The 24,998-nt window shown below is 49.3% G+C and overlaps 1 protein-coding gene across 1 annotated transcript in view; it reads right to left on the reverse strand.

Annotated features, from left to right (window-relative positions):
- piezo1 (piezo type mechanosensitive ion channel component 1 (Er blood group)) overlaps positions 1-24,998 on the reverse strand; it is a 64,901-nt gene that overhangs the window by 8,763 nt on the left and 31,140 nt on the right. Inside the window, exons 6-36 of the mRNA XM_076974558.1 lie at positions 18,119-18,341; positions 16,987-17,200; positions 15,912-16,083; positions 15,710-15,805; positions 15,295-15,391; positions 14,781-14,890; positions 14,157-14,417; positions 13,555-13,654; positions 13,129-13,310; positions 12,562-12,710; positions 12,068-12,226; positions 11,071-11,177; positions 10,278-10,441; positions 9,181-9,357; positions 8,319-8,444; positions 7,952-8,152; positions 7,463-7,667; positions 6,721-6,825; positions 6,383-6,539; positions 5,612-5,855; positions 5,153-5,249; positions 4,727-4,892; positions 3,950-4,039; positions 3,294-3,370; positions 2,879-2,953; positions 2,109-2,209; positions 1,583-1,697; positions 782-850; positions 497-696; positions 301-413; positions 24-182 (exon numbers count right to left, since the gene is read on the reverse strand). Coding sequence (XP_076830673.1) covers positions 24-182; positions 301-413; positions 497-696; positions 782-850; positions 1,583-1,697; positions 2,109-2,209; positions 2,879-2,953; positions 3,294-3,370; positions 3,950-4,039; positions 4,727-4,892; positions 5,153-5,249; positions 5,612-5,855; positions 6,383-6,539; positions 6,721-6,825; positions 7,463-7,667; positions 7,952-8,152; positions 8,319-8,444; positions 9,181-9,357; positions 10,278-10,441; positions 11,071-11,177; positions 12,068-12,226; positions 12,562-12,710; positions 13,129-13,310; positions 13,555-13,654; positions 14,157-14,417; positions 14,781-14,890; positions 15,295-15,391; positions 15,710-15,805; positions 15,912-16,083; positions 16,987-17,200; positions 18,119-18,341 — 4,511 coding nt within the window. The remainder of the gene's footprint in view (positions 1-23; positions 183-300; positions 414-496; positions 697-781; positions 851-1,582; positions 1,698-2,108; positions 2,210-2,878; positions 2,954-3,293; positions 3,371-3,949; positions 4,040-4,726; positions 4,893-5,152; positions 5,250-5,611; positions 5,856-6,382; positions 6,540-6,720; positions 6,826-7,462; positions 7,668-7,951; positions 8,153-8,318; positions 8,445-9,180; positions 9,358-10,277; positions 10,442-11,070; positions 11,178-12,067; positions 12,227-12,561; positions 12,711-13,128; positions 13,311-13,554; positions 13,655-14,156; positions 14,418-14,780; positions 14,891-15,294; positions 15,392-15,709; positions 15,806-15,911; positions 16,084-16,986; positions 17,201-18,118; positions 18,342-24,998) is intronic.

Consider the following 24,998-nt stretch of genomic DNA (forward strand, 5'->3'; position numbering starts at 1 on the left):
TTAAGCTGATTCTTCCATTCTACCTGTCAGCGAGCAGCTCACTGGCGGTTCTAGAACGCCGCTTCCGCCGGAGTTGTTGAGCTTCTGGCTCCAGGAGATGTTGAGAAGGCGTGGAACGTGGCAGAGTGCCCTCGTAGCTCTGGGGTTCGTCTAACTCACTGATTTCTTGTAGTTCGACAGCACTACGGCAAAAGGAGAGGGTCAGAAGCAAAACGTACTGGCACAAAGCCCCAAAGTGTGGACCATTTGTGAACGAAAGCCTCGGTTAAGACAGTGAGGTGCTGAGCAGACTAGACCGACCTGGCTGCAGTGCTGATGATGACGTCCGTATCGGTCTCCTCCAAACACGACTCCAGAGTGGGGCTCTCGCTACCCAGGGAAAGCTGGTCTTCCAGTGGCTCCCTGGTGGGTCTCTACAGATGTACACACACTTAAAGCACTCTACAGTGTATCTGTGCTGTGGCTGGCCTATGGCAGCAGGGAGCGGTGGGCGTACCTGGGCAGGCGTGTCCCGGCGCACCGGTCCTGCTCTGTGGATGAGCAGGTAGCGCTCCTCACAGAGCACGGTGGACGTGTCCACGTACTGCTTGGTGAGGAGGGTGAGCCACAGCGTGAGGCCGTCCACCATGGCCAGACAAAGAACCCACAGGAACTTCAGCACGTCCAAGATCCGCTGCACCGTGTCACTCCTGGAGCCTGGAGAAGAGCCAGAGTCACGCTACGGCACCTGTCAATCATTCAGCACTGCACCACCCCGGCTGACCGTAGGCCAAGTCATTACCAGACTCCTCCCCTTCCTCTTCTGGCTCCTCCCCTTCCTTGAAAACAGTCGTGGGCTCTTCTCCATCACCTGGTCAAATTAAATTGAAGAATGGCTGCGTATGTTATTCTGTTCTGCATTTGTGTGTAATGAATATAAATGTCTATTGACTATAAAGAAGAAAAAAAAACTGTTTAGCATGATCTCAATTGCCTAAAGCTCTCTCTCTCCGGTGTCCTCTGCCTGTTAGCAACAGTTAGCATTTCGTGTTCCTGAAGGCTTCCCTGACAGGGCCATCACTCTCCTCAATTGAATGCCCTTCCTGGTCAGACACACCAGTCTGAGGTCATCAGCTCATTATCCACAGCTTCGTCAGGCGTGTTGGAGCAGGAGTGTGTAGGGCTGGCATCAACGAGCGTGATCTTGGTTTGGGTGTGTGCGGGTATATTTATATCTATCTCTCCGAGAGGTTCCAGGTGAGTTAAAATGCAGAGATAGGCAGAACTGCAGTGAAGCACACAAGGTTTATAGAGAAACGAGACGTTTTCGGGCCTCCATCATCTGTGCAAGCACAGCACAGAACTGATGAAGGACCTCTGGGACGGCCCGTTTCTCTGGAAGCCTTATGTACTTCAGTGCAATTCTGACTACAATCCATGTGCATGTGTGTAAATATTTATTTATTTATATTTATATCTATATATATGTATATAGTTGTGAGTGCATGTTTGCACACACATACACCTGTGTGAGTGAGTGAGTGTGTGTGCGTGTGTGTGTGTGTGCGTGTGTGTGTGTGTGTGTGTGTGTGCGCACTCTGACCCAGGTCCAGGGATCCAGTCTGCTGTCTACTTCTCTCCAGGTTCTGCTCCCTCTGTCTGCGCTGCCGCTCCTGGAGAGCCTGCTTAGCATTGCACACCCACGCCTGGTACGCCAGCTGTGGAACCCCACACACACACACACACACACACACACACACACACGTGCATGAGCACATGCACACAAATTCTAATTGTATATTTTTTTTGTTCTAACAAATCCAAAACACAAAAGGATTGAAAAACAGATGTGCAAACACACACACACACACACACACACACACACACACACACACACACACACACACACACACACACACACACACACACACACACACACACACACTGCTGTAACAGAAGTAGCTGCTTAACCTCACATGAACCATTATAGACCTCATGAGCACTAACCTCATGAATGTGTGTGTGTGAGAGAGAGAGAGAGAGTGTGTGTGTGTGTGTGTGTGTGTGTGTGTGTGTGTGTGTGTGTGTGTGTGTGTGTGTGTGTGTGTGTGTGTGTGTGTGTGTGTTACCTGAAATGCAGTCTGTCTGCGCTGTTTTTGCTCCTCTTCTACAAGATCTTCCTCCTCACCACTATCTGACTCAAACAGGTAATAGTCTCCAGAATGCAGTACTACAAAAGGCATAAGAACACCCACACAGGGGAAAGACACACACACACACACACACACACACACAGAAAGTAATGAAGCTTTAAACCCCTCCAGCTCTGAAGCCCAGTCTATGTATGAGCTTAACTTTAAAATAGGCTAGTTATCATGGAGTGATAAAAATTATGTAATCAATCTTAGGACACACACACACACACACACACACACACACACACACACACACACACACACACACACACACACACACACACAGAGTTTAAGTCAACAAACATGACTTGACATGACAAATGGCTTTTGAGGTTATTTAGCCAATAAAGTAGTTATAAAGAAGACGGACACGCCTGCACACACACTCACACGCGCATGCATACACACACACGCACGCACACGTGCACCCACACACGCACATGCCTGCAGCCAAACAGCTGCACAGAGCTGTTAATGAGACAAAGCAGGAAAACAGTGAGTAAATCTTTCTCCATTTTACAGGCCAACTTGCTCACAGCTTTAAAGACCTTCACATTACTCTCTGAATTGCCATTGTGTATGAAAGCTGCTATATATAAACACGCCTGCTTTGCACACTGAGTGAGAGAGCGATGGAGTGAGTGATTGAGCTATTGCTGGGAGCGTGTGAGGGGAGAGGTGGAGAGAGAAGTGCGGGGGTGTACCAGTGGCATGGTACCAGGGGTGGTGCCACTCCTTCTGCCCGGAGACCCTCCTCCTCTTCCTCCCCCTTTGTGGCTCTGTGTGAAGAAGAGATGAGCAGCAGTGAGGACGGGCTACGTCCCTACAGAGTCACCAACTGCTCTATGTGAGGGACAGCCCTGGAGAGACAGCCCTGGAGAGACAGCCCTGGAGAGACAGCCCTGGAGAGACAGCCCTGGAGGACCAGCCCTGGAGAGACAGCCCTGGAGGGCCAGCTCTGGAGAGACAGCCCTGGAGAGACAGCTCTGGAGAGACAGCTCTGGAGAGACAGCCCTGGAGAGACAGCTCTGGAGAGACAGTTCTGGAGAGACAGCCCTGGAGAGACAGCCCTGGAGAGACAGCTCTGGAGAAAGAGCTCTGGAGATACCAAGTTTGTACCTGATAGTTGCTCCTCTTTCTCAGATGCCCTACGACCCTCTTTATACTTCTGCTGCTTATCACGGATTCGCTTCATCCTGTGGAGGACAAGAACACAATGACTGGAGGCCTTAAACAGCTTTAAATGTTCTGGGTTGTATAGAGTTGAGTTTCACTGTGACCAGAGCAGAGGGAGTGTGTGCTGGGCACGGGGAGTGTGAAACTAGAGTGGAGGAGAGGGGAGGAGAGAGGGAGAGGGAGAGAGGGAGGAGAAAAGGAGAGGAAGGAGAGAAGGAGAGGGGGAGAGGGAGGAGAGAAGGAGAGGGGAGGAGAGAGGGAGAGGGGGAGAGAGGGAGGAGAGAGGGAGAGAGGGAGGAGAGAAGGAGAGGGGAGGAGAGAGGGAGAGGGGGAGAGAGGGAGGAGAGAAGGAGAGGGAGGAGAGAAGGAGAGGGGGAGAGGGAGGAGAGAAGGAGAGGGGAGGAGAGAGGGAGAGGGGGAGAGAGGGAGGAGAGAGGGAGAGAGGGAGGAGAGAAGGAGAGGGGAGGAGAGAGGGAGAGGGGGAGAGAGGGAGGAGAGAGGGAGAGAGGGAGGAGAGAAGGAGAGGGGAGAAGAGTGGGAGAGGAAGAAGACTGCACTGGTGCTCAGTGTCAGTGTCCTGAAGAGGAACCATGACTCACGAGTTCTTCAGCTGCTGAATGGATTTGCTCTCCAACTGCTGATGGAAACGGACGTTCTTTATGTCGCTGGCCTTGAACAACTCAAACCCACTGTCCCAACACACACACACACACACACACACACACACACACACACACACACACACACACACACACACACACACACAATTATGGTTGGGAGAAAATGAAATCAGTCTGCATGACTGAATATTCCACACTTATTACCACCTTAGATTAACTGTGTAAAAATCACCGCCTCTTTCCTTCTTGGTCAGAACTGAACAACTTCAACAATTATGCTGGTGTCAGCAGTCACAGCTCCACAGGGAGGCCCCATCCCCACCAACCTCTCTGAGCTCTAGGTGAGTATCTGTGAGCTCTAGGTGAGTATCTGTGAGCTGTAGGGGAGTACCTGTGAGCTCTAGGAGAGTACCTTTGAGCTCTAGGGGAGTACCTGTGAGCTCTAGGAGAGTGTCTGTGAGCTCTAGGTGAGTGTCTGTGAGCTCTAGGTGAGTGTCTGTGAGCTCTAGGTGAGTGTAAGCTCTAGGAGAGTGTCTGTGAGCTCTAGGTGAGTGTCTGTGAGCTCTAGGTGAGTGTCTGTGAGCTCTAGGTGAGTGTAAGCTCTAGGAGAGTGTCTGTGAGCTCGAGGAGAGTGTCTGTGAGCTCTAGGAGAGTGAGCTCTAGGTGAGTGTCTGTGAGCTCTAGGAGAGTGACTGTGAGCTCTAGGTGAGTGTCTGTGAGCTCTAGGTGAGTGTCTGTGAGCTTCTGCACACTCACCGAGAGGCCTGCTGCGCGGACGCCTGCAGGTCTGCACTCACGTGCAGGAAGTAGAAGCTGATGAAGACTCTCCTCTGCAGCAGGAGGAAGAAGAAGCAGATGCTGTCCCAGATAATGCCCGCCTCCTCCACGGGCAAACTACACTCCTCACCACTCAGAGCAGCAGCTGAGGAGTGACACACGGCACACACACACACACACACACATGTACACACACCAAACACACACACACACATGTACACACACCAAACACACACACACACACACACATGTACACACACCAAACACACACACATACACATAAACCAAACACACCAAACACATACACACACACACACACACACACACACACACAGACAAACCCAAGTCAGGTGATGTCTAAGTTCTTTCTACAGCGTAATTTGCTTGTGGTTTTGGCAGACTCACGGTCATAGTAGCCCCTCACTGTACACACAAGACTGAAGAGCTGAATCACCCAACAGAACCGTGACTGCATCTCAGCTACAAACACACAGGCCAGGATCTGATGGAACACACACAGACACACACACACACACACACACTCATTAATCATGTTTAAACATAAAAAACCCAATTAAAAGTCTCTTCCTAAGCAACAGTAATTTCTTGCCACCCCCAGGAACAGCCGTTTCCATTATTCAAGCTTAGAAACATATTAAAGAACTCATTAAATACTCTAACCAGCTAACTGTAGCCACCTAAAGAGCTACTCTGTAAAAGCACTTCACTCCTCTGTGCTGTTTTTCTCTGGTATGATAATCACATTCAAACACACACACACACACACACACACACACACTCCTACTCTCCTGTCTTCACGGTGCATTCATGCCCGTCTCAGCGAGCGTAACGCGGTTCACTTACGGAGAGGACGTTCTTGGAGATGATGACGGCCACGTTGTACATGATGAGACAGTCCCACATGAGGAGGCGTGTGCGGGACTCCTTCATCAGCAGCTTGGTGCCGAAGAGGAGGAAGAAGAAGCAGGCCAGCAGGTAGCCCAGGCCGAACACGCTGATCCGCGTGGAGCCCGTCACGAACACCACGGCCAGCACGAACCAGAACATGTAGCGGAACACCAAAACCTTGGCCATGTCCAGGTACGACCTGGGACGGGTGGAGAGGTGGAGAGGCAGAGGTGGAGAGGGAGGACTCAGTAAAGTTTTCTCCATCTGTGTGTGCAGAAGGGGAAACGTCTGTGCAGTTTTACCCAAGTTCACCTCCGTCTCACCCCCATGAGATCTGAGCACCTCCCACTGCTCAAGTCTACCTTCCCCAACACTGACAAATGAGCTCATTAACCATGCAGGACAGGCCAACCAATCAGAGAGCTGCACTTCGACTTCATCATAAGTGTCTCCGCTTCAAACATCTCCGCCTTCTATCCCTTGTTTGCCACAGCACAGCTACGTCTTGCTTTTTTTTTTTTATCTACCGTTTCAACCATAACCATTGCTGTCCTTGATTGTGTCCATGTATGGACCAGACACTGGACCTCAGCAGGAGCATTAAAATGTCAGAAAAATGGATGGACGCGTTGAAATGGATGGACGCGTTGGTTCGTGGACGTGTGGACCCGTGACGACCACACACCCAGACCCTGTGCTGCCCTGACGAGTGCAGGAGGCCGGTACCTGCAGTTGATGAAGTTGGGGGCGGGGTTGAAGGGCAGGTCCTCCATGGGGTTAGGGTTGTCCTTATTCTCCCCTCCCATCACCATCCACTCCTCCTTCTTCTCGTGCTCGAAGACCTTCAACTGCTGCGAGACGCACATCAGGAGCAGGAAGTCCGCTGGCGACGCACAGGGCAGGATTCAAACGCGTTACGTCTACACACAATTTACGGAGCGCGAGCTTCTAATGATGTTTTATGGCAAAATCTGTAGTAAAACTTGCAGTACGAATTAAACAGAATTAAGCATATAACAAACAGACACGTCTCTGGCTCCTCCTACTGAACGAGGCACACTCACCGATGAGGTTCCTGGAGTTGGGAAGTGTGTGGAAGTCGGGCAGGAAAATCCATTTGATCAGCGCCGAATTGATGGTTACCGAGGTCTTCCATCTCCAGGGGTAATCTACACAAACATGCCTTCAAGTTAGGCCATGCAGGTCAACTCAATACTCCACTTCAGGACATTAACGTGAACACACACAGTGAGCATCACATCGAAACTGTAAGATCACGCCAGAGGTATCTATCTCGGGATCTTACATTTCTGCAAATTGAATTGTTAATTACTGGTAGTTAATTATGGTTATTGTAACGGAATGGAAGCTTTGTCATCACATATGACTCCTAGATATATCTGTAGGACGCACATCGGGCCTCTGATATGAATACTTATGTTTTATTACTTAAATTAACTACCAGTGACTTCAAAATCCAGGACTGAATTTGAGACTTAAGATGTAGGAGATTAATGCTTCTGACAGGGATTCACACTCCAGCTTAGGGAGACAGGGAGCCTGTTCACATTGCTGTTCTTTTTTTGTCCCCAAACATATCAAAACCAGCTGAATTTAGGGGCTGTAAAATGCTAATTAGCATAGGCACCTGAACCAATAGAAAACACTGAACTGGCTGTTGGTCCCACAAGACTGGATTGAGATCCCAAGCTATAATGACTGCATGGATAAATCAGTATCGTATCATTCTGTAGTGGATGTTAGTCCAGTAAAGCAGGTGTTTGGATGAGTGGCATGTGGACTAACCAATACAGAGAGTGGGTGGCATGCCCACACACAGGATGTACTGGTAGATCATGAAGACGACCAGGAAGAGGCAGTACTTGGGCCAGATATTAGCAATGGCTGCTCGGCGCCGCCTCACCATGATGGCGACCAACCAGCATCCATGGATTATAACCGGGAAGTTCATGCGCTGGCCAATCACATTCACCGTCATTAGGAAGCAGATCTAGTTAGAGAAGGGAGAGGAGGGAACTCGCTTTGAGCTGGTCCAACCATCTATGCTGCCTCAGAGACAATGGGATGACTGAAATGATGGTCATTCCAGATTGAGGGAATAGTATTCACAGGATACATCATGCATTTTAGCAGGAATTCACAAGGACTCATTGTTAAAACTGTCATACGATCACTGTGAACCCATATTTCAAACTGTCCCTAATGAGGCCCATTTAGGCACTTTATCACAACCCCTTCCCAGCAGCCCCCAGGGCCTGAGCTTATGGTCCTGACCTCCAGGCCAAACTTGTAGAAGCTGAAGTTGAGCAGGTACTTGATGCAGGGCAACAGTCCCTGGTCCAGCATGTCACGTGTGGCCTGGGGGAAGATGGCGGGGATGGCGGGTGGAGAACGCTGTAGCTGTTTGTAGTGGTGCGTCTGGTGTCGGTACACCGTCGCCTCAAACACCAACAGCAGCAGCACCATCAGGTGATTCTGGGGGTCCACGACGGCACAACACAAAAACCAAGAAATAGGACCGTTCAAGGACATGAGTGAGCCAAATAAGATTCGTAAAGCATTCCCAGTAACATGCAGCCCTCCCAGTAACATGCAGCCCTCCCAGTAAAACAGTGGCATGTGGAGGATGAGCGGGTCCCACCTTGCTGTAGTCTAAGGCAGTGGCGTTCTTCCTGATGCCAAACCAGTTGGCTGGATCCACTGGTGCTCTGTAGAGTGTAGAGTTCGATATCTCATCACTGTCCAGGCTGGTCTGATTAGCAAAGGGCTAGAAAGCCGAACAGAGATTACGGTACAGATGGTTAAGGACATGCAGACAGTAAAATTATAAAAAAAACACAAGAATTACAATGTTTACCAAAATAATTTTTTTGCTAATTAAAGCAATGAAAGCAATGAAACTTCCAGGCAAAAGAGGAGATAGTGGAGACTGTTGAGATATGAGCTGAGAGTGTGGAAGACTTCATGGGTAAGCAGGAGATTTTTTTAAGTGAGCATGTTCACTACAAAGTATTCACATGCAGAACTGAAGAAGGATGTTAACGCTCCAGATCTGATCCAGATCCCTTGTTTCAAGTGTGAACTGACGGAAGCAGGAAAGCTAACGCGGCCTCGTCTGACGTAGCAGCGGGGAGTTCTACTGAACCACATCCAAATGGCTCCCTGCTGTTCGCAAAGCGCCATAAAAGTTTAAGACTAAAGGCGTGGACAGAAAGCAGCGGGGACAGTTGTCCTCCCAGCAGGAGACTGAGACAGACGGTCAAAAGAGACGTGTTACAGCAGCACCGAACCAGCTGCCTCGCTGGCGAAGCTTCTGATGACCAACTCGCCCAAGCAGGCGTGTGGACGAGCGCGAGAGAGCAGGAGTGTGTGTATGAGAGGATGAATGAGGTGGGCCAGAGAGAGGAAGTCAACGTGGGGTTCATGGGGCTATTATTCGGCGTGTGTGAACTGGAATGAAGCGAGTTTGCCCACGTCGGGCATGGGCGGACGGCGCTCCTCACCACGGGGCAGTCAGTGGAGTATTCCTCGGGCTTGACGATGGTCAGCTGGTAGAGCATCTTGCAGACGATGAGGACGCAGACCCAGACGGTGGAGAGACAGGAGGCCATGGGCCTGAATCGGGGGTACGGCATGGCAAACGACCAGAGGACCACCAGCACCAAGTTCATTACGCTTGGCTAGACGTACAGGATGGGGGAACCAGAGGCAGAGGGAAGGAGAGAGAGAGAGAGAGAGAGAGAGAGAGAGAGAGAGAGAGAGAGAGAGAACACTGAAGATAAGGTGGGTGGTGAGACATATTGATGCATTTCCACTGTATTACAAACACTGCAGACGTAGACCAGCTCTCTCTCTCTCCCTCTCTCTCTCTCTCCCTCTCTCCCTGGAGCTGAAAACGAAACTTCCTCATAAACCGCTCACCCGCAACACTACTACAGGTGACAACCCGTGAATGATGAATCACTTACAGGAGCAGTGCCCTGGAATACACAGTAGGTGCTTTATAAATGAGTGTTATTGGGACAGAGTGGGTGTGGCCAGGCGTCGTCTGCAGGGTGGAGATACAGCACAAGTGACCCAGCAGGTGATTTTGATTGGTTACACCTGTGGGTGGTTAAAAGCTGCGTACTTGTATGATGGAAGGTTCTGGAGAGAGTTCCCTCCCCGCAGAGCCAAAGAGAAGAGAGAAGCTGAGAAGCGTGTGATGAAATGATGCTGCTTATTCTCTGCTACCCCTGCCTCCTGTGTCTCATCCCCCCATCCCTACCCGGAACTTTCCACGGTTGTGTGGAGCAAGACTTAAAAAAAAACAAAAAAACATGTAAGCCTGTCTCTAGTCCAACGGATGCTAATGATCGTTATTGACGTCACGGAGAAAAGGGCAATTAAAATTCACAGATTGAGGGATAAATAAAGAACAGACCAACATCTTACCACCATACCAAAGGTATGCCAAAATTCCATTTTTTTTGTGGGGAAACCAGTAAATTACAATAATAAAAACTGAGGAGCAGGGAGTGTGAACATAATCTAATTTTTATTGTCTTTCAATCGTTTTTAGTAAAACTGAATGGGAAAAAAACGGAGAGGACAGACGGACCTCAGACAGCGCCACCCAGACCACGAAGAAGGCCACGATCTTGAGGACGTGAAGCTCCAGGATCCTCCAGAGGAAGGCCTGTACGTGCGTGAGGACATCGGAAAACTTCTTGAAGAGGACCACGAGCCTGTTCATCACCAGACCCCACTTACTGGGCACCAGCTCTGTGGGGGACGGCAGGACAGAGAGACATGAGCCCTACATTATCTCTGTCCATCACCAGACACCACTTACTGGGGACCAGCTGGGGGGACGGGGACGGACAGGGACGGACTAACAATAGTGATTATGAACACCGCAATAAGACAGCTGGTAAAACAATCCAACCCCTAAACATGCATGTACGGCCGGGTGGGGCAGATGAGACAAGTAGGCGCGAGATGAGACGAGACAAAATAGACCAGACAAACAAAGCACGAGTCAGATCGTATTTTCTTACTGCTGTGTGACAGTCACAAGGACTTCACACAAACATAAGCATAATTTTGGGGGATATTTTGCAAAAACATAAAAAAATACAGACTTGGCTGGCTTTGGAGATTAATTCATTTATCACCCTATGCGAGTTGACAGCACAGTCAAGTTTAATTATTAAAGAGCTCATGTGAATAGGAGGTGTATGTGTGTATCATTAAAAAGTGTTCCTTCTTCCTCTAGTTTAGAGGGAACCGTGTTTTCACACCACTAGCATTTTAAGGGGACAGCTGGGCAAAGCTCAGAGCTGGAGTGGCCGTGGGCCGGGTGCCGTGTGCCGTGGTGTGTTCCTTGGTCAGGTTTGGTTGGGAGCTTTTACCTCCATCCTCTGACTCATCGTCTCCCAGCTCCGGGTTGAGGTCCTCCTCCTCAAAGCCTCCTCCCTCCGAGCTGTGCAGGACCTCTGGATTTGGAGCGGACCTCTTCCTGCGCACACACCCACGGACACACACACACACGTCTTACAAATGGGCATTTCAGGAGCAAATAGTAAACTGATGATGAATCACCAAAGGATGAGGATCGTGAGTCTCGTAGGAGTGTAGAACAGGGGAGTGAGACATGAATCAGACCACTTTATAAAGAACATTTTAAAAAGCTGCTCTCTGAAATGATTCACACATACACGCAGACACATGCATGCACACACTAAACCACCTCCGTTAAATTAGCAGCACACAGCTCCAGTCTTGGGGGTCTACCACTGTACAGAGTTTAGTTTACCCTTATGTACCAGAGATGGGCACCCCTGGCCTAACTCGTGTGGGTCCTTACCGAAGTGTAGTGATTTATCCAGCAACTCACTAATATGAATGTCACAATGTTTTTTTCTTGAACTGAGCTGTTTGATCATTTTATGTTACTTTTTTTTTACCCTGGCTATGCACAGGTAGCTACCTAAATGAAGTGCGACCCCTCCAAATTTGTGACTGGTTGTTCGACGCTGCTCTCGGTGTGGCCAGAGAGTAGCCCACACGGGGCCCGCTGTGATTGACGTGTGCATCAAGGTTTCTCTGCACTGCAGGAAGTGGAGACGAGGACAAAGACACGCGTGCTTTGTAAGTCGCTCTGGATAAGAGCGTCTGCTAAATGCCGTAAATGCGCGCCTGGACAAGTGAGTGACGTGAGATGCGTGCCTGGACAAGTGAGTGACGTGAGATGCTTGCCTGGACAAGTGAGTGACATGACGGGTGTTCCTTGACTAGGGAGTGATGTGAGAGGTGTTCCTTGACTGGGGAGTGACGTGAGATGCGTGCCTGGACAAGTGAGTGACATGACGGGTGTTCCTTGACTAGGGAGTGACGTGAGATGCGTGCCTGGACAAGGGAGTGACGTGCTCCAGGTCCGTCATCTTCATAAAGGGCTCGTGGAAGTAGTGTAGCTGCAGGATGCAGGCCAGCAGGAAGAAACCAGGGATCAGGATACTGGTGAAGAGGTCCGACAGCTTAAACGTCTCCAGTCCCAGATCAGCTAGCCTGGAGGACACAAATGGGCAGATGACAGTCACACACACATGTACGCACGCATGCACGCACGCACAATATTATCATGCCTTCAAGACAAACAAAGTACACCTAACCAAACACACATTTTCACTCGCTCAGGGGTGTCTGTGTAAATTCACCTGACCACACTCGCCACACTTTATTACACTTGCAAACAAACCCACTCAAGCCATTAAACAGATGTCGTGTGTACAGATTACACAGTAATAATTCAGGCTCGTTCTCTCCCACACGCCTCCACCGTAACCACCATCGCCTGAGCAGAAACGTGAACATGTGGTGTTTTTGGACGGGTGCAAACGTACTGATCCTCCGTGAAGCCGGTGAAATTCTTCCAGTAGCCCGGGAAGTCCTCGAACTGGAAGGTGTAGACGGCGATGAGTACTAGCATGGTGTAGGCCACCACCAGCCACCAGAAGGGCTTGAGCAGCCTCCTCCAGAGACAGTAGTACACCTGCCCAGACACAGCGTAGATGAGCTCAGTCAAAGAGTTCGGAGGTTCCTCCACTTTAATTTTAACCCCCCCAGGGATTTTCATGCATGAGAGTAGCAGCCAATCCAGTCTCCTCTCCTCCACCACTACAAACACCACAGTGTGTACTTTAACTCAACGACTCCGCTCAGCATTCCTAAAATACATACGGTACCACATATAGCAAACGTTTGGAGGACACGCGGGACACGCATGTTGTTCTTAACCTTTCAAATGCCCTGCAGCTAATCGTCTTTCACGCACGTGGAACATTCTAGTAAGTTCTTGACTCTACAGTTTGATTCCACGGCAGACGGCGGGAAGGATGGCGTCTCCCCGGCTGAGGTCTGGTTCTGCTCCTGCTCTATTACACGACCAGGACCAGAGGGCCGGTGTTTACCTGATAGAGGCACATGCAGAGGAGAAAGAGCAGCATGTAGACGATCTTGTAGCCCGCGAGCTTCCCGGCGAAGCTGACCATGATGAACATCCCGCCGCAGACGTAGATCCAGTACTTGGCGTACAGCTTCATCACCACCCTACCGAGCACCTTCAGGACGGAGTCTGCGCGCCCCGTGTTCTCTGGACACCCGGACGGGGAGGAAGAGGTGGAGGAGAGAGGTGGAGGAGAGAGGTACGCCATATTGGTTCAGCAGCCTTCGCGTCAAAGCTTGCGTGTGAATACAGAATGGTCTCTCTCTTAACATATTTGAACAGTTCACTTTGTACTAGTGAGAACAGAGAGGACTCTTTATATTAGCATATAAACACGTTGTCCAAGAGAGGAGATGAAAGGGGGTTTTGCAGTGTGGATGGTGTCTCTAACCTCCAGTGGTGACCTCCTGCAGGGGGACTGGCTTCTTCCTGCAAAACTTGTCCTTGACCGAATGTCTTAAAAGCAGCCAGAACGTCAGGGTGAAGAGAAGCTAGTGAGAGAGGGGGGTGACACACACACACACACACACACACACACACACACACACACACACACACACACACACACACACACACACACACACACACACACACACACACACACACACACACACACACACACACACACACACACCTCTTGTAGGTCACATTCCCTTCACACACCATATGTCCCATCAGGCTGGCCGGGTGCATCAGGGCTTCCGTGAGCCATGTGTTTTCATTCCATTACAAAAGTTCTTTTGCATGTAATTTGGACTTAACAAGTCTGAAAGAGGTGATAAGACTGATCATACGTCTGTGGATTGAAGTCCAAATACAACGTCTGTTTCAAGTGCTTAATCTTGAGAAAACAGAGCACTTCGATGCCTTAATGCTGCTATGATCACTATTACACCCACTACTAAACACCAGCAGCATTTTATCTATGTGCCATATCGCTGACTCCTGCACACGGCTTCAAAACTCCACTACCCAGAATCCCCTTCTCCTCACCATGGCCCCCAGGCGCAGGCAGGGGTACGGCCCCCGGTCCAGGCCCATCTGTTGAAGGCTCATGTAGCCCACGTACTGGGGCAGCTCGTGCTCCAGGTCCATGGCCCAGACGTACTGCAGGCCGCACAGCCCCACGCCGTACAGCAGGATGAAGGGGGAGCAGAGCATGGCGAAGTCCCTCCGCGCTCGCCACATCCAGATCACACACGCCCACAGCAACAGCACGAAGGTCAGCCAGCTGTGGTAGGTGATACTCCACACCTGCAGGGGGCGATAGAGAGAATGGATGGTGGTGGGGATTGTGACCCAAAGCGTACAAAGGACAACGTTATACACTGGTAATCAGGAGCCAGTTATAATGTTAAAGACCCTTTAACACAGCGTTGTTTAAGACAGCGTTGGCTATGTTTGCATAGTTTTAAATTCTCCTTTAAAGCAGTCAGTGGCAGTGTAACAAACTCCACAGTTTTAAAAAAGTGGGTGTATCTAAAACAAGTTGTGTTTATTAAAAAGCAATAACATTAATACAAAATTAATATTTTAAATCAAACTTGTGTTTTATTAAACGTGCATGACAAAAAGCTGCAGCTGGATATGGAGGAAGAGGAGCGCGTTCTTCCTCACCATCATGGCAATGAGAGCGCAGACGTAGCTCTGCTGCATAATCATGCGCCCGACCAGGTGGAGAGGACTCTCCTCCACCACCTGCTGCTGCACTGCCTCTGCACCGAGACCTGACACACACACACACACACACACACACACACATATGTACACACACACACACACACACATGTACACACACACCCACACACACACACACACACATATGTACACACACACACACACACACACATGTACACACACACCCACACACACACACACACATGTACACACACACCCACACACACACACACACACGTTGTAAGCAGTACCAGACACTCCCCAGACTGGCATCTGTAATTGTTCAGACAAGCCAACATCATCAGTCGTGGTCACTTCCTCTGATGGGGTGTGTCTAGTCAGTATGTTACCAATTCACAAGTTTTTCTTCCAGCTTGTCAGAGAATGCATACACGTGTGCTTTACAACCACTAATCACTCATGTTCAGTACTGCAGTAGTTTCCGAGTAGTTACCGAGGTCGTGCTGACTGGATCCGTTTGTGACGTGGTCTTTAGCGTTCGAGGTGACGGATTCCTGGCCGGGGCTTTCGCCTGAGGCCAGCAGCATTTGCTGAAAACACAGAAACGCAGCCGATTACTCACAATATACAAACACTGCATGACGGCGGAGAAAAGCCCCAACATGCAGTACTAGCGGCAAGAGTCATGGTAACGAGCTTTTGATATTTTCATATAAAACGAAAGCTTTCCATTCTAACTTATTGTTATTCTAATGTAAGTCTGAGAGGGTAGAAAATTGGTTTGGCCATTAGGACATTAAAACAACTGAAGCGGGCAACACAAAGGCACAATGTGGCACAAAGGAAATAGCCTGCCAGTAATGATACTGGAACACGTGTACGTTTAATATACGAGTCGCTAGACTCACCGTAGTGTCATCTTGATGACCGTTTCGCCCAGCCACCCATGGCTTTAGCTCCACCTCCTCTCCACCACCACTCACCTTGGCTCCACCCACATAATTCTGTACAACCAATGAGAACTGATGCTGATGAGCAACAAACAAAAAACGTTTAGACTGAACTATCTGTTGAGTGTATTTGTTTATGTGGTTGAGTGTCTAGGGGCACCTGCTCATAGACATGACTGCTGAGCTTCAGAACCGTTGCCACGGTGACATAGAGGAGGAGGAGGATGCCGGGGTTGACGTACACGGGCCAATCATGCTCTGTGTTGAGGGTGAGGTCATCAGACTGGTAGGAGCAGTTTGCAGGCGTAATGATATCCTTAAGCCCAAAGAGCCTGTAGGGAGACAGAAGCCTCGAGTTAGCACGCTGTCGATTGGGAAAGGGTGTGTGTGTGTGTGTGTGTGTGTGTGTGTGTGTGAAAGTAAAACTCAGAAAGCTGTTTTACAGTCGTGTCACTGCAACCATCCATCATCTTCAGAGCAAAGGCCACAAGAGGTTTGTGGCATGGGACCCAGTACAGATCTGGCAACCTGACTAAGCAGGAAACACGGCTAATCAGCAACACTGTGTGTGTGTGTGTGTGTGTGTGTGTGTACACAAGCCCAATACCCTCCAGATGTATTCCGGAGGTTTATACCTCAGGACTGTGCCAGCTTGGCCCAGCCAGCTGCCATACAGGCACGCCTCAGCCCCTCCCCCCTCCCCATGGCCCGATACCTCCATCCTGCACTCACATTCCAGAACATTCCCAGCCCAATGTGCTCATACTGTACAGACTCTCACTCCCACACACTAGCCCACCTCCACAATGCGCCTGGCTGTCTCAATACCCATATTCCTCATACTTGTACCACACACACACACACACACACACACACACACACACACACACACACACACACACCTGAACAGATGACACCATTTACTCTGAACGTGTGGCAAAAAGGCAGTGAGACCAGGAGTAGGACAGATTATATACGACTCTTGGTGAAAACAGAGACAGACGGTCTCCAGAGTGTATTTTCAACAGCAGAGACTTTCCTCTCCTGTGTGACGTCCCAGAAACATCAACAAAACATTCCAGCGCCAAGTAAGAAGATTCTAATGATGGCTGTTGGCTATTGGTAAGAAAAATGTCTACTGCTGAGTGTGTGTGCCTATGGCAGCGGTGTCAGCGTGTGCTCTATCCTGAGGTGCAGTGAACATGCAGGGGGCAGAGAGCTGTGCTTGAGGGTACCTGGCCCACAGGCTGCTCGGGGCAAGAACGCTCTGCACCAGGACACTCTGGTACAGGTAGAGACACACAAGGTGACCTGCCGTGAAGACGCCCACCATGACACACAGCGCGCTGAAGCCCAGGTGGCTGATGGGTAGGTGGCAAGCCCACCAGGTGCACACAGCGATGAAAAGCAGGAAGTAGACTGCAGAGAAGGCCGAGGGCAACGTGATACCTGGGGGACACAGCACAGCATTGTGGGATGGTTAAATTTAAAACCCAAAAATATAAAGAAAGGAAGAGTTATATCGACAGCCCGGAGGAACTGAGATGATGGCTGTTGAGAGCATATTCCAAAAAGTTCTGTTAGAAAACAGTTCCTTAAAAATACTAACAGACAGAAGGTTGTAGTTACACCCTGTCAGAGAGAGAGAGAGAGAGAGAGAGAGAGAGAGAAAGCACATTACACCAGCCCAATCGCTGCCTGTTTCTTTTACAATTGATTTAAAAATCTTATTTATTAAAAGTGTCTTAACAGTGCACCTTTAATAATTTCACAATGCCTGCAGACAAACAAATCAGTGCTATCGAACATGCCTCAAATGAAGGATAAAAAAACGAGTAAAAGAGCCTTGCATAAATGTGTCAGTTTTTAAAAGCTTAACAGCACATTTTATTGGTTTAGCTTTTAATTAACTCTCATGTTTTATGAATAATACTCGTGTTTTATGAATCATTTCTTTTAAGAACAAGTATGAAAATGAATACATTAAGCCATCTTGATCAGCATGTGTGAGATGCTCTACTGCTGCACACCAGGGGGCAGCAGAGGGCCTAGTGGTAAGTGATAGTGTGAAGGGGTAAAAGAGCAGTCTGGGATTATTAAGGATCCTGGTACCCAACCACCTGATTCACAGCCCAGTCACCAACCAGGTATTCCAGGTATTCCCAGGCCGCTTTTGGATTCAAGCTGCTAACCTTCTAGTTGCCCTGGCTTGAAGAGGAACTCTAGCTCTGCTGCCTGATTGGCCATTGCAAAGGTCTTAGGTCTAAAGTTTGAGAATCTGCACTGGAGTGGCTGTCCAGTGTGTGTGTGTGTGTGCGTGTGTGTGTGTGTGTGTGTGTGTGTGTGTGTGTGTGTGTGTTCTCTTACCCGCCAGCCCCAGCAGTGTGACCACCAGCAGTCGGCCCATGTTGCGGAGGAAGCGCTGGGCTGTGGCCCGCAGGTCTGCAGCCAACAGAGCTGCCCTGCCAGGCCCTTCGTCTGGAGTGATGGACGACAGCCCTCCCTCCTCTTCCTCGTCCCGCTGCTGCTGCTCCTCACACTCTGTGTCTTCATCTTCTGCCTCCTCATCTTCCTCATCCGTTTCAATGTCCTGGGAGACGGACTGGAAGGTCAATGCCACGGGACGATGCTCAGAGACACAGCAGTAGACAGTGTCATAACTGTAACTGTACTGTTTAGTGTACACACAGCCCCAGTTAGTGTCATAACTGTAACTGTACTGTTTAGTGTACACACAGCCCCAGTTAGTGTCATAACTGTAACTGTACTGTTTAGTGTACACACAGCCCTGGTGACAGTGTCATAACTGTAACTGTACTGTTTAGTATACACACAGCCCCAGTTAGTGTCATAACTGTAACTGTACTGTTTAGTGTACACACAGCCCTGGTGACAGTGTCATAACCGTAACTGTACTGTTTAGTGTACACACAGCCCCAGTTAGTGTCATAACCATAACTGTACTGTTTAGTATACACACAGCCCCAGTTACAGTGTCATAACTGTAACTGTACTGTTTAGTGTACAGACAGCCCTGGTGACAGTGTCATAACTGTAACTGTACTGTTTAGTGTACACACAGCCCCAGTTACAGTGTCATAACTGTAACTGTACTGTTTAGTGTACACACAGCCCTGGTGAAAGTGTCATAACTGTAACTGTACTGTTTAGTGTACACACAGCCCTGGTGACAGTGTCATAACCGTAACTGTACTGTTTAGTGTACACACAGCCCCAGTTAGTGTCATAACCATAACTGTACTGTTTAGTATACACACAGCCCCAGTTACAGTGTCATAACTGTAACTGTACTGTTTAGTGTACAGACAGCCCTGGTGACAGTGTCATAACTGTAACTGTACTGTTTAGTGTACACACAGCCCTGGTGAAAGTGTCATAACTGTAACTGTACTGTTTAGTGTACACACAGCCCTGGTGACAGTGTCATAACCGTAACCGTACTGTTTAGTGTACACGCAGCCCCAGTTACAGTGTCATAACCGTAACTGTACTGTTTAGTGTACAGACAGCCCTAGTGAAAGTGTCATAACTGTAACTGTACTGTTTAGTGTACAGACAGCCCTGGTGACAGTGTCATAACTGTAACTGTACTGTTTAGTGTACACACAGCCCCAGTTACAGTGTCATAACTGTAACTGTACTGTTTAGTGTACACACAGCCCTGGTGAAAGTGTCATAACTGTAACTGTACTGTTTAGTGTACACACAGCCCTGGTGACAGTGTCATAACTGTAACCGTACTGTTTAGTGTACACGCAGCCCCAGTTACAGTGTCATAACCGTAACTGTACTGTTTAGTGTACATACAGCCCCGGTGACAGTGTCATAACTGTAACTGTACTGTTTAGTGTACACACAGCCCCAGTTACAGTGTCATAACCATAACTGTACTGTTTAGTGTACACAGCCCCAGCTACAGTCTCATAACCGTAACTGTAATGTTTAGTGTACACACAGCCCTGGTGACAGTGTCATAACTACACTGTTATACACACGGCCCTGGTGACAGTGTCATAACTACACTGTTACACACACAGCCCTGGTTACACACAGCCCTGGTGCCTTGCAAGGCAAATGTGTGTTCTCAGCATGTCGTCCTTCTTATGCCGTCATGGAAAAGCAGGAGAGTTCCACAGCAGTCCAACTCTATAAAAATGCATCTAAAAAGAAAAGGAACTCCATATTCACACAGAAAACCACAGAGAGAAAAAACACACGCTACAAAAACAAATGAGCTCTTAAAAAGGGGGAAGAGAAGACAACAGAACTCGGGTCTTTAAGAGGACGGACCTACAGAACCAAAGGGAGTGCAGAGATCAGCGGAGCCCATCAATCAGGACAAAGGCGCTTAACAACGGGGCAGGTATTGCAACAGCGAGCTTTGATAGCTTGGGGAAACATGCCTTCACTAGGGTGTGGTGAGTGTGTGTGTGTGTATGTGTGCGTGACAGAGAGAGGAGGGGGTAGGAAAACATAGTTATCTGGGTACTCAGGATGCAGGATGTCTGACTAGATCAGAGACACACAGGTTGTGAACGAGCGTCTGTCCCCATCGATCGACTGCACTGACCTGCACCACTGTCAGAGGAATCTGGGCGCTACAGAACAAGACGTGTGTGACATGCCTGGACAAAAGGGCCTTCAGGAACACTCGACACTTATTAGACACTGAACATGTAGAGGCCCAGTGGCGCTGATCCACACCTCCGAGTTAATCATATTACTGATCATCTATGTCTCCCATGTGTTAAACAGAACCTCGATGCCAGGAGTGAAAAGTAGAAGTGTTTGCCTGAAGAGAGCAACGGCACAGGAACATTACAGGAACGCTACAGGAAAGCCACCCCTGCTTATTGAGGTCCATGCAATCATATACAAATCAGCACTTTCTTCCCAGAACACAAAAAGCCCATGGATCTGTCAGAACACGTCACGTCTAAGTGTTTTCATTACTTTGTGGGGGCCAAAAATATTTCCATAATGACAGGAACTCAATATTCTTACTTTGGGAAAATTTGGCTGTACCCAAACTGAAAAAAATTATTATTTTATTTTAAGTAAGTTAATAAAACAATCATACAAAGACAGTAATACAAGAAACCATATGAGCACATGTGATTAGTGTGTGTGTGTGTGTGTGTGTGTGTCTTGTGTGTGTGTGTGTGTGTGTCTTGTGAGTGGGGACGTGTGTGTGACATTTTTTTGGTCACTGATCCAGGTGACAGGTTTCGGCATGACGTGGGTAAAATCAGAAGAAGTTGCAGTGATCTCTGCCAGCCTTTGGGGGTAGCGAGTTTCACTTCATGTGCTTCATGTGTGCAGTGTGTTTCACAGCCTCTAGCACGTCACAAAACAGGGGAAGGAGGTGTTTTGTATTTTTATACCTTGATAGAGATCAATTCAAATGATTTTCCATCTACTAAATATAGCTGTTACCATTACGTTTCCCCAACACCCCCCACTTCACACTGCAGTAAGTGTAACATTCTACAGAGTCCTAAAGATAATTTCACTGTGTGTACCGTTCTGTGTTGTGTGTGGATTCCTAGTCCAGAATCTAAGGATCTTTCACCATCTCCCTGACCAGTAAAAATCACCCTCTCCACATGATCGCCCACCCAAATGGAGTTGGAGGGGAGAGAGAGAGAGAGAGAGGAAGAGAGAGAGAGAACCTCTGCTGGCTAGGGTTAGCTTGCCTTAGCTATTAGGAGCAACACTGTTCCTGTTGTCCTCAATCATGTCCTCAATCAACAGCCAGGTTAAGGGGGTAAAAGACGCCAGTGCATGTGAACTGCGGCGGGGGTGGTACAACCCGGCAACATAAGAACGAGTGAGGATGACTCTACACGTGCTGTGTGTGTATGTGTGTGGAGAAGTTTCTTTTCTCAAAGGTCAGGGGTCAGAGGTTATCGAAAACCTTAGCATGCACCTTCACTGAGCATCGAGTCAGTTCTGATGATCCACCATCCACAAACCCCTAAAAGCCTCCGCAACGGCAACGACAGTGACGACCGCGCAGTCCCGCCCCTCGGAGGTTCTTCCGGACGGCCCCGTTCCCTTCATTCCCTCCTGCTGGCTCCAACGGTTCTCCTGAGGACACCTGCCAAGCGGGCACCCGCACCCTCGCACCGAACCGCAAACTCAGCGCAACTCTTGCGCACACCTGCACTAACTCACGGCACACCTGGAATCCGTACACCATCTGCTCTTCTGACAGCATTTAAGCTGCTAAGATATAAACACCAGCCATCAGTCTGTGCTAAATAATACATGTAAAACAGCAGTGCAGCTATTCCATTACCCGCAGCCCACCGTCGCTGTGCTTAGCGAGGGTTTCATCTACCGAATAGAGATTTGTGTGCTTTATTGCACAGTGCCGTTTACAGAATTCTGCGTGTGTGTATTATATTTAGTGTCTGGTTGCACTGTTGTCTGAATTTTAACACCGTGTTTGCACTGGTGCACCGTCTGCTGCTGCTTCATGTTCCAGGACGAACTATATTTAGTTCTTCACTTGATCCTTGTGTGGTGAGAAGAACAGACAGAGCTGACTTTGAGGGAGTTTTACAAGAGCTTCTGCAGGAAAACGCATCTCTGCAGCCTCACAGACGCACCAGTCCAGCTGTCAAGCAGTGAACGGATCTGCGGCGGGTCGCTCTGCCTCGCGGGTGACTGGTCAGCGCATGACACGCTCCACCGGCGTTCAACATGACAAATCTGCTCCACGTGCCAACCTGGGAGTGTCGGCCAGACCGCGTGGCAGCCGTTGGGGTTAACGCGACCGGGAAACTTGTGTGCACTTGCGCGCGATTGCACGATGGACCGAACCGTGTGCACTGGCAGAAAGGCACCAAACGTCTCATGCTCCTCTCTTATTTCTCGTCTCACATGGCTCCCTCCCTCCCCCCCCCTCCTCGGAAAATGATTCGTCATTCTCCTTTGCTTCTCAAATGTGCTCTGAATCTCATCCGATTCCTCTGTCCCGTGTCATATACATACGCCCTGCCACCGCCTTGTCTGTACCCTTACGAACGCCTGCGAAAACAGCAACCTCACTCAAAATTGATTACGCAGCTCACACAGGGAGGCAGGATGAGTCCAGCTACCCCACTGCCCCCTGCGGACCTGCTAACCGCCCCCTCCTACTTTGCCCGCCGTTATCAGCAACCTCGGCGTGCGTGCCGATATTTACACTGTTCCGACCTTGGCTCCGATACCCCCGCACCGCCTGCGTACAGCCCAGCGCTGATGGATGCGATGAAGGTTGTTGTGCACGACGCCCAGCAGGGCCCTTACAGTGAGTCAGCCTTACTGGGAGGTCAACCTTAAAGGGAAGTCGACCTTAAAGGGGAGTCAGCACCCGTCCAGTTCTGCAGATCATAACGAGCTACTCAGGACCGACCCGTCTGAGAACGGGTTCCTGTCTGAGTCAATGCGGCATTCTGCTGCTGTGGTTCCAGCAGTGTTCTCCAAGGTCAGGGCCACTCCACATTCCCCAGCAGGCTGTGACTCCAGACCCGGCCATGTAGATCCAGACCCGTCCAGCTCCCCACGCTCTGCTCGCTCTCCTCGCATTTTATCCGGGAATTTCTTAATTGTGCACATAGTGTATTAAGCATTTCATCATCAGTGTCGGTTCATATTAACTAAAGTTTTTTTTTTATCTCCCTTCTACGAGTTAAACAGTCCAGAAACGATTAATTTCATAATATTTTTTTCTTCAAAGATGAGCTCATCAGTGCAGTAATGACAGGTCTTCCTCGTCATGTTCATACATCTTCAACAGAGTCCACCTTAGCCACTCTGCCTACACGTAGGTGGGGAGATTGATATCTGTACCACATATTACTGTTGACCTGACCTCACTCTCAGTATTCTGCCAGCTGCATTCTGATTGGCTATCCACACTAGCTTGGACATGCACTTGTGTGGGTCAATTTGCACCGGTCAAAAACGACGTGAACCAAAGTTGTTCCTTCAGCTGCGGTGAAAAGGCCTGTCCGGTATTTCAGGCATGGTCAACTCTCTGAACAGCTACCAGAGTTTGTGAGTCATCTGATTTTCTTGGTGGTGTGATACCTTCTTTCAACTAAGGGCGATTGAGTGGAATACGGAATACCTCACAGATATTGACGCTGCCGTGGCTTGTGATGGGAGAAATGAAGTGGCTGAGAGAGACATTGCATCTGCATGATCTTCAGATATTCAGGACTCCTGGATTGCTCATGGGTACTTAAATGTGGAAAGAAAAGCTAGAGACCGGCATTTACCTAAATGCCATATTAGACTGGCAGGCTGTGTTTCCCGAGGGACTGTTTATGTTCTGACTGTTTTCAAGATGGCCTCTTTCTATACGTCATGCCAAGATAGCTGGCTTGTGATGAGTCACTGTACCTGTCAGTCAAATTTCCTCTTCCTGCCTCAGTAGGCGGTACTTGACTGTGCTTTGGAATAAATTCATTCCCGCCCTAGGTACGTATTCTGTTGTGTTCCAAGGTGAGGCAGTGAAACAAGGCTGCTGGGGTATCGGAGGTCTCGGGCTACCCCATCAAACAGAACTACAGAACATTCTTCCAAAGTTAGTGAATCATGAACCACAATGATTCATTTGTTTATGAACGCTGCTTTTCAGCTTCACCCGAGGACGATGGGCTCCCTCTCAAGTGGGACTCCTTCCAAGGTTCCTCGGCCAGTGCCGCTCCAGACGCAGTGGTTCACCATCACCCTGGGCGTGCTCCTTTAGACTCTGGACCTGGTTCCCGTAAAGGTCTGGTTCACGGCTCGCCCAATCTCAACAGGACCCGAAGTGACCCAAACTCCTTTCGCTGCTGCTTCTCTGATACATCGGCCTGTTCACCTCTTCTGAGTGCTGTGCCGCCAACAACGAGACCAACGGCTGGGACGCCTCTGACTGTTTTTATTGGCCGAAATAAGAAATATAACCCAAGAACTTCGAAAGCCAAGGTAATTAGTATCGAGAAAAACTTTCCATTACGTCTCGGTTGAGACGTAGCCCCGAGATCAGTGTGGCGAAATACAAGCCCTCATAATCCTGCAGAATTCATCTGAATGGTGCATAGGGTCAGAGGGTGGCAAGGTCAAGGACCCGGCTGGCCGGCCAGAGCCCGAGGCTCGTGGGCATCTGAACGGCGCATTGTTAGCGTAGCGGTCGTTCACGTCCCCCATCTGAGCGTGCCAGTGCAACGTCTAGCGCATCCCACCAGAG

This window comes from Brachyhypopomus gauderio, chromosome 1 (genome assembly GCF_052324685.1).
Source record: "Brachyhypopomus gauderio isolate BG-103 chromosome 1, BGAUD_0.2, whole genome shotgun sequence".
Taxonomy (NCBI): Eukaryota; Metazoa; Chordata; class Actinopteri; order Gymnotiformes; family Hypopomidae; genus Brachyhypopomus; species Brachyhypopomus gauderio.